Raw genomic sequence first — 9,894 nt, forward strand, 5'->3', positions numbered from 1 at the left:
GGAGGGAGGGAGGGAGGGAGGGAGGGAGGGAGGGAGGGGAGAAAAGGGAAGAAAGAGGAAGAAAGAAAGAAAGAAAGAAAGAAAGAAAGAAAGAAAGAAAGAAAGAAAGAAAGAGACAAAACCTTTGTCTTCATGAAGCTTCTACTCTTGATAAAACTATTAACAAAAAACAAAAATGCTACATGTTACACAGAAATATGAATCAGGAAAAGACATCCCCATACAGACTCCTAATTGTATGGGGACTCATGGCTGCTCCATTAGACAGACAGTGCCGTGTCTTATGAAAACTAAAATGTGAATCTCAACAAGTTTATAATTATCCCCCAAGGTCATTAAGCTGATGAATGGCAGAGTTGAGTTTGGTTCTTTGTTCCTCCTGTCTCCTTATACCATTTCTTCAGGCACCATGCTTCTTGATAACCCTTTCTTTAATTCTATGCTCTAATTCTCAAGGGTGTGCCACTGCCTGTAACTTCATTAGTTGCTTAGAATGTTCAATAATAACTCTTTGGCCCTAGGAAAAATACGAATTCCCTAGTCTGTGAGAATTTGAGACGGGCTAAAGTTCACAGGCCCCTGTCTGGCAGATGAGTTTAAAGATGAGAAAGGACAGCCTGGAGACACCTAGGTAAATGGAGCAGAAAAGTGACTAGTGCAGGGCCAGTAGCTCCCCAGTGCTAATTAAGCAAAAAATGTGGGAAAGGGAGGTAGAGATGGAAGGAGAAAGGAAAGGAGGAGCTGCTCAGGATGGCCCCACAAGTTCCAAACTGATAAGTCACATCTAAAGTTTCTCTAGATGTAAAAATATTGAGGTTATTTTTCCCTGTGCTAGGGAGAAAATGTGATGAGCCTACGAATAACACGAGTTGGATAAACTATACTAAGAGAGCTAAAGACATTAAGTCAACTTCAGAACGTAAAAAAGAATGTTTTTTAAAAGGACACAAGATGTGGCAATTTTTATTTCTTACAGCATATATTTTTCTAAGTAGAATTACTGCTTTCTCATAGGTAAAGTTTCATTGTGAAGAATGGTAAGGAGTCACAGATAAATTTTGCCTCACAGGAAAGGTTACAGGAATGATCTTAGTTGTGACTTTGGCCAGCCTTGTACATTGTCACAGCAGTTGGGAATTCTCAACTGTCAGACAAACCAAATGGGGTTTTTCACAACACATACTCACACAAAATACGTCTGTGTGAGTTGACCACATTTGCTGAAGATGCACTTCTAGAAACCCACTGACCTCAGATAGATGTGGTACAATTTCCTCACACAGAAGATGGTTTCCTGGGGTATACAGTCAGGCAATCTGGAAAGTCAATCACTTTGTAGTCCAAGGTGAAGGTTGACTCTGCTTCCCCTCCCTTTGAGATCAGTGACTGTCATTTTAAACAGGGTTCAGAGAACATTATCATGGTCACCACATGGATACTAATGCCCAGTTAAAATTACTTTTCTTTCCTTTATTAGATAATAGCCAAGACATTGGACTTTTGTCGGGAATGGTCTTCTTGGCCATCATGTTGCCGATTTTTTCTCTGATTGGGATATTTAACAGATCACTTCGAATAGGGTAGGTTTCTACAGTTTCTGGTTCCTGGTTTAGGCCATATATATGTACTATCAAAATGTAGTCAATTCACTTATTTACTAAAAAAAAAAAAAGACTACCTTAACATCTTTATTTTGAAAAAGAGAAAATATTTTGTCTATATAATGTTTGACTAAGAGAATGTGCACATGTCACAGGGTGTGCGTGGAAATCAGAGGACAACTTTGTGGAGTTGGTTCTCTCTTTCTACTTTTATGTGAGTTTCAGGAATTAAACTCAGACCATCAGGTTTGTACAGTGAGACCTTTACCAGCTGAGCCATCTCACCAGCCCTGAAAATGGAAAGTTAAAGGACAGACATTTGATAAATACCTACCCTTGTCAGGCTCTTTACACATGTCATTCAGTTAATCCTCAAAATTATTTAATCAGAAAAGCTCTGTGTCCCTTATTACAGATGAACTAAACAAGGCTTAGAGAAAAGGGTTGACTCCTCCACCCAAGGTCCTCAAACACTCAGCAAGGAGAGATAGTGGATATCAACTTCCATGTTCTCGTCTTCCTACACAGCACTAACATTGTACTTAGGCATTATCCACAGTGCCTGGATTCTTCCCAGTGATCACAGCCTTCCTTAACCTCTATCCAAACAAAACAGCTTAATCATTGTAAAACAAGTGGGGCTGTTTTAATTTGTCACTCCATTACCATTACCAACTGTGTATTTCGATCAGATTTCCTCCCCCATTCCCTTCTCTTATTCCCTCATTTTGCATTTCACTTAGTTTAATTAGGGTTGCTTGCAAGTGCATAGATGTAGACTTATTTACTAAATCATAGCCAACTTACCAAGGCTACACCCTTAAAAAAAGTGATTCCCCTAGGCCCAGCAGCCATCACCTGCCAATAGCTTCTTAGCTAAGGATGGGAATCATGTGCCCCTCCACTATATATACTGGGATACTTACTGATTAAATCTTGTACAGGTCTCATGCAAGTAACTACATTCAGTATGAGTTTGTGAGTGCTACAACCCTGTTGTGTTCTGAAGACAGTGTTTCACAAGGCTCCCTCTACCCTCAGGCTTTTACATTCTTTCTGTCCCTTCTTCGATCATGCTTTCTTGAGCCTCACAAGTTGAAAGTGTTACAGATGGTCCAATCAGGCTGATCATTAGTTACTTACTTCTCATGATTTTGATTAATTATAAGTTTGCATTGACTTCTGCTTACTGAAAAAGAAGCTTCTCTGACCAAGGTTGAGAATACTACTCAAACAAATATTTAGAAAACAATTTGACAACATTACTATTTAACAATACAACAATAACACATCTCTTTTGTTTTTGAGTCTATTACCTCTCCAGACATGAGCTTTTGACCATCTTACAGTACTGCATTTGAATTTCCTCCTGTGGGAAGAGATTCAAGTCCAATCAGAAAGTGGTTGATTGCCCCCAGCAACGTTTCTGGCACTATTATACCCGTGGACATATCTTGCATGGCATTTTACTATTGTAGCCTATGGCATTACCACTGAGTAAAACCATTGATGACTTTTCTCCCTCAGTGGCCTATATAACCCCTTCCAGCACTATGAACACTGACCAATAGGGAGGAATTTTCCAAATCAGTCCCAACTTGATTTCTCCATGTTCTGAAATCAAAGAGTAAGTTGACTTCAGAAATAAGGTCTTACCATCTAGTTTTGGTGGATGACTGTCTTAGTTAAGGTTTTATTTCTGTGAAGAGACACTGTGACCATGGCAACTCTTATAAAGGAAAACATTTAATTGGAGCTGGCTTACAGTTCAGAAGTTTAGTCCATTATCATCATGGTGGGAAATATGGAGGCATGCCTGTAGCCATGGTGCTGGAGAGATAGATGAGTGTTCTATATCTGGATCTGCAGGAAGTGAACAGTGACAGTGTCAGGCTTGAGCTTCTCAGACCTCAAAGCCCACACCTTAGTAACACACCTCCTCCAACAAATCTACACATACTCCAACAAAGTCACACATCCTAATAGTGCCACTCCCTATAGACCTATGGGGGCCACTTTATTCAAACCACAACAGCAACTAAAATCAGTAGTAATAGCCTATGTTGTCTTGGGGAAAGACCCATCTTCTTTCAAAGAACTTCTCCCAGTATGGTATTAGTAAAGGTCTATGCTTACTTGTTCAAAATGATATGATGAAGGAAAGGCCTCCGACTTTGTTACCAGATGCATTTGACTTTTCTAATATCTCAGTAGACTAAAGTTGTTTAATATTGCAGTTTTCTAGTGCATCTAATTATATAAAGATTTGGACACACAAGAACAGTCACTGGTTTCTGACTTAAGCCAGATATATGGCCAATCAGAAATTGGAAATCCATTTCTTTTCTTTCTTTCTTTCTTTCTTTCTTTCTTGCTTGCTTGCTTGCTTGCTTGCTTTGTCGTCACTAGTTACATGAGATAATTTCACATAGAAATGTACAATCAAATGAAGAAGAAATAATTTAAGCAAGCTAGTCTGTAAGTTGTACCAACCTAATATCTGCTTAGGCTTTTCCCACAGAACTTAAGTAATATTTTGAATCGTAAATTATATATTAATAATCATAACCCTTGATGTCAAAAGTATTCCCTCTCCAGGAAAAAGACATCGGGATGGGTATGGCCCTCATGCCTCACTGGACAACGACAGGGGGACTGGAGCCATTACAAGGTCCCCTTCAATTACTGGCAGTAAGGCCTCTATCCCCGCCTTCGCAAGATTAGATTCACCACAGCCCTTCTATACTTAGAGAAGGGAGGAGATGTCAGGGGCATCCCTGCTTTTACACTGAAGGCCTAAAATCTATCATAGGCTTAAAATCAGCAATAGGCCTGTCATACATGTATACTAACATCAAGTCTTGGGTCTCTGTGGATAAACACTGAAACAGATGGTTATAAGCTATTGTAAACAGGCAGTTTTTGTGACAATTTACCAGCCTGAGTAGTCATAGGCCTTGTAAATAGGTAGCCTTGGCAGATAATACCAACTTAGATAGGGATAAGGGAATCATAGGCAGAGCCATAGCGACCTGTCCCCTGAACCTTCACCCAGCCGATACCCTGTTCTGAAAGATATCTGTATTCCCCCTGAACACCCACCACGCTCCAGTGTCATCCCTTTCCCCACGTCCTGCCTTTTTGTGTTTATAGCCCCTGTGTGAATGAGTATAAATTACAATTTTGAAAAAAATAAATTATATATAAATAATAATAATAAATTATATATATAAAATAATCATAACCCTAGTAGCTTTTCAAAATGGACAAACTAGCTTGTAATTTTTCTTGAGGTGTATCAAAATGTAATTATTACAAAGACTCTTGAAACATCTTAATGTTCAAATAATGTCTATAAAAAAGTTAGTACTTATATTATCAACCAAAGATATTCTGTATATTTTGAAATTTTAAGTAATAACCATTTCATTACCATAATTAATGTAACCCAAAAACTTTTAGTTAGCAATAATACATAAGAAAATAGAACAAATCATGGATAATTTAATTATTTAAGTTCTAATTTTCAGTAAAGTACTTACCTCGCAAGCAAGGTAGAGCCCTAGAACCCAAGTTAACAAAAGCTACAAGTAGGGTGCTACTTATTTATAATCCCAGTGCTGGGAAAGCAGAAACAGGCAGGTGGGTGAGACTCACCTGTCACGCTCTGGGCCAATGATAGATCCTGTCTTTAAAAGAAGGCAGATAGCACCTAAGGAATGACACCCAAGGTTGTCCTCAGGCCTTCACATGTACATATATCCACATATCCACACATATATATGGAAATACACATACACATGTAAAATAGAAAGAGGAAATTAACTCTTAATTACTTGTTCCAATATAAGTACTTAACATAATGCAGATATTGATATTTAATACAATTAAACATTACTGATTATTAGAGTCAGAACTAAAATGGAGACCAAAATCACATTTTATATATATATACAGATTATACACATTGGAGAATAAGACCAAGTTACTCATAATGCATTAGTGTCACATTAAGGAAAGAACTAAAAGCACTCCTCTTGGAATCATTTATCAAAAAGGAACAAGTCCATATTTGACTCCTCTGCTTCATATTCCCACTACCTTTGGTCTTCATCTGTCTGTTGTATGAGTCTGAACCTATACCTGCCTGAAGGCTGTCTTATGGTTCTGTCTGTCCATGTGTCTGTTTCTGTCTATCTCTGTGTGTATCTGTCTATCTGTTAATATTGTGCCTATCCTTCACAAAGGGCTTCACTCTGTAATTATTGAACAGTGTAGAAAGCATCACATGGGAAGAAGTAGGATACTTTACAGAAATCTCTAACAGTTTTACAAAGGATTAAGTCCCTGGCTCCAACTGATCCCAACTGACCCAGAAAATAAAAACCATTGTCAACCAATATCCATACCTGGTTGCTTTCAACCTTTATAGTAGATTTTAGTAAGTGGCTTTCAACTTCTGTATTTCCTGGTTTCAGCAAATGATACACATGCATTGTCTGGGTTAGGGGCATGGTACATAATTTAAGATTATAGCCATGCATTAGCTTAGGTTGTAAATGTTGATTACATGGGAAATCCCAGGCAAGTAAAGTCAACTGTTCCATTGTCCTCTTAAAGGCAGGTTAAACAAACTGAGTACACAGTAGGCTAGTAGTCCTAAGTCATAGGTGACCTAGAGGTTTATTATTAACTCTGGATATGAGATTCTGCAAAAGTTACTACCTTTTATAATTGAGGATACTTTCAGAATATTGCATCACCACACAAATATAATGACACTAAGTGTAGATAAATTTTAAAAATATATGTATACTGCATCAGCATGCTATGTGAAAACATCCAGTAGCATCGAGCCATTAGCTTGGTCTAATTATAAATATAGAAAGAATGTCAATTAATTTTTAAAATTGAATCATAAAAATTGTATAAATATATGTAAAGAAATCATTTTTCCCTGGTTTCAATCAAGGTTAAAGAACTTGCAAAGTTCACTCAGCCATTTTAGTTGTTATTTAATAAATGTGTTTAGAGATCCTGTTAAAACAAAACACAGGTCTTACTTGTTTTTCACAGGCTCTTCATGTGTAAAAACATACCTAAGATCAGTGCAGTCTTGTCTACATCCTGGTACAACCTGTTTGCACAAATGAGTTTGCACAGTCAATGTAGAAGGTGCTTTTATAACAGGAAGATAGCACCAAAAGGAACATTTGACAAGATACCAAATCGGCTTCTCACTGAATGCATTAAGAAAACAAAGGAAGCCTTTGCTTCATGAGGTTAAGTTGTACTCCATTACAGCTCTGTTCATCACCTATGATTGCCTGCACCAATTTTAAAGAAATGTTCTGAGAAAGCTTGATAGTCATACCTTTAATCCCAACACTCAGGAGGCAGAGACAGGGGGTTCTCTGAGTTCAAGGCCAGCCTGGTCTGCAGAGTAAGTTCCAGGATATCCAGGGCTATACAGTGAAACTCTGTCTCAAGAAAACCAAAGAGAGAGAGAGAGAGAGAGAGAGAGAGAGAGAGAGAGAGAGAGAGAAAGGAAAGAAGGAAAAAAGGAAGGAAGGAGCTGCTTCTAATGTATCCTTTTGTTTTCTAGAATTAAAAGGAAAGTCTTACTAATGATCCCAAAGTGGCTTTATGAAGAAATCCCTAATATGAAAAACAGTAATGTTGCAAAATTATTACAGGTAATCAAACAGAAACTGATTGGTGTCCAGTGTGATGGGGTCTGCCAGTAAAACTAGCATAGGGAAGGCTGAGGCAGGAGGATGATGATTTCAAGGTCAATCTGATCTATATAATGAGACCTTGTCAAACAAATAAGCAGGGGGTAAAGAGTCAGTGCAGTGGCCAAGAGTACTTGTTGATCTTGCAGAGGACCCAGGTTCAATTTCTAGAACTGACATGGTGGCCCACAGTTATCCATAACTCCAGTTCCAGAGGATCCAATGCCCATTTCTGACCTCCACAGTACCATACATGCATAATGAACATACATATATGCAAGCAAAATACTCATACATATAAAATAAATAAATCTATAAATAAATAGTAAACAATAAAGTACCCATAATTGAAATATCATGACCAAGAGTCTGGTCATCAAAATAGAAATACATACTTACACACACACACATACACACACACACACACACACACACACACACACACACACATGGAAAAGAAGAGTTCACAGGATAGCTTAGGTATGCTGTGGGGGGTGGGGAAAGCTTTGCCAGCAATAGAACAGAAAGAAAGTATAGGAAGATGAGGTCTTTCTCAACAGAAAGAATATTCTAGGCAGAAGGATGATGTGAGCTCAAGTACAGAGGGGACAGCAATATCTTAGGCAGACCAGGCCTATTTATAAAGCAGATACACATGGCTCTGCCTAATGTTGGGTGAGTCTGTTGCCTTAGTTATCTGTCTATTGCTGTGAGTAAATACCATGACCAAAAGCAACTCGGGGAGGAAAGAGATCATCTTATAGCTTGCCATCTATCACCCATGGAAAGAAGGATAAAATATTGAGGCAGAAATTGATACAGAAGCCACGGATGAGTGTTGCTTACTGGCTTGCTTTCCATGACTTGTTCAGTGTGCTTTCTTATAGCACCCAGGACCACCAGCTCAGGGGTGGTACTGACAACAATGATCTAGTCCCACATCAATCATCAATCAAGAAAATGCACCACAGGCTTTTCCATAGTCCAGTCTGTGGCTACATTGTCTCAACCCTCTTCCAAAATGACTCTAGCTTGTGTCAACTTGACATAAAACAAGTCAACACACTCACGAATTAATTTAGCCTAGATACACATTATTTAAATGAAGGATTCTCAGGATAAAATAAAAATAAACAAATAAAAAATTTAAAACTTAAAAAAACAAGATTTTAACAAAGAAATACATGGATTATTCTTAATTCTCTCTTTGGGAGATTTATGCGAAGATTTAGAAGAAACCAAAATGACAGAGGGAGGAAATTATTCAGGAGATAAACACTAAGATAAAAGGAAAAGGAAAGGAAAGTTGGGGAAAGAAAGTTTCAGCCCCAACTCAATTATTCTGTTAATTTTTAAAATGATTTTTGGGTGTTTTTTTTTTGGGGGGGGGATGTTTGGTCTATTAAATGAAATAATGTTTTTCCCCACTAGGAAACAAGTATATTTGAGAATGACAATGAGAGTGAGCAGGTCCTGTATGTGGATCCTGTCCTTACAGAGATAAGTGAAATCTCTCCCATGGAACATAAACCCACAGATTACAAAGAAGGAAGGCTCACAGGACTCCTTGAGACAAGAGACTGTCCGCAAACAACATTGTCTACCAGCTCTTCTGTTGTGTATATTCCTGATCTCAACACTGGATACAAACCCCAGGTTTCAAATGTCCTCCCTGGAGGAAACAATTTCATTAACAGAGATGAAAGAGACCCTTCATTCCTTGAGGTCACAGATGCCCACTTTGCCAGATTGAAAACATATCCCAATTTCCAATTTTCTGCTTCAAGTCTGACTTCACTAAGCAAAACACTAATTCTTGATGAATTGAGCCTCGTTTTAAATCAAGGTGAATTTGATTCTCTTGATACACGAAACTCAAGACAGGAGGAAATCAACATGATTTTGCAAAGTGACTCTCCCAGTGAAACTATCCCAGGGCAGACTCTGCTGTCTGATGAATTTGTCTCCTGTTTGGCAATTGGGAGTGAAGAAGACTTGCCATCTATTAATTCTTACTTTCCACAGAATGTCTTGGAAAGTCATTTCAGTGGGATTTCATTCTTGCAAAAGTAGATTATGCCATCAAAGTCCGTGTGAGAAGCTGCCTTTCTACTGCAAGTCAAAGCTTCCCTCAAAAGAAGTGTAATTACACTGCCATGACTCCAGGATTGAACTCATCTCACTGGCAAAACAAAATAAAACAAAAACAATGAGCGTGTGCTTGTTTGCTCACTGTTTTCATTTCATTTTAATATTCCCACTTGAGACAGGAGCTCATACAGCCCAACTTGACTAACTCACTATATAGCTGAGAGGATGGCTGAACTCCTGATTTTCCTGCCTCTTCTTCCCAAGTGTTAGGATTAAAGGTGTGTGTCACCAGGACTATTTCTTTCCTACTTCTGTCATTAAATTGTACAGAACAGCTCGGTTTGTACAAAGGATAAACAGTGCAAAATACATAGTAGTGAAATAAATATAGAAAAGGGGTCTTTGCCTGGCAGTGGTGGTACATGCCTTTAATCCCAGCACTTGGGAGGCAGAGGCAGACAGATTTC

At 38.3% G+C, this 9,894-nt stretch overlaps 1 protein-coding gene across 5 annotated transcripts in view; it reads left to right on the plus strand.

The window, feature by feature from the left end:
* Il23r (interleukin 23 receptor) overlaps positions 1-9,554 on the plus strand; it is a 116,243-nt gene extending 106,689 nt beyond the window's left edge. For 4 of the 5 annotated variants that reach the window (XM_028782464.1, XM_028782462.1, XM_028782463.1 and 1 more), the window contains 3 exons: positions 1,478-1,580; positions 7,207-7,297; positions 8,768-9,554. In XM_028782464.1, coding sequence (XP_028638297.1) covers positions 1,478-1,580; positions 7,207-7,297; positions 8,768-9,409 — 836 coding nt within the window. In that variant the 3' untranslated portion in view covers positions 9,410-9,554. Of the gene's footprint in view, positions 1-1,477; positions 1,581-7,206; positions 7,435-8,767 lie in introns of those variants that run through there. The other variant, XM_028782466.1, reaches the window with a different exon arrangement.
* Positions 9,555-9,894: the final 340 nt, after the last annotated feature.

Source organism: Grammomys surdaster, unplaced genomic scaffold, assembly GCF_004785775.1.
Source record: "Grammomys surdaster isolate TR1022 unplaced genomic scaffold, NIH_TR_1.0 752, whole genome shotgun sequence".
NCBI classification, from domain to species: domain Eukaryota; kingdom Metazoa; phylum Chordata; class Mammalia; order Rodentia; family Muridae; genus Grammomys; species Grammomys surdaster.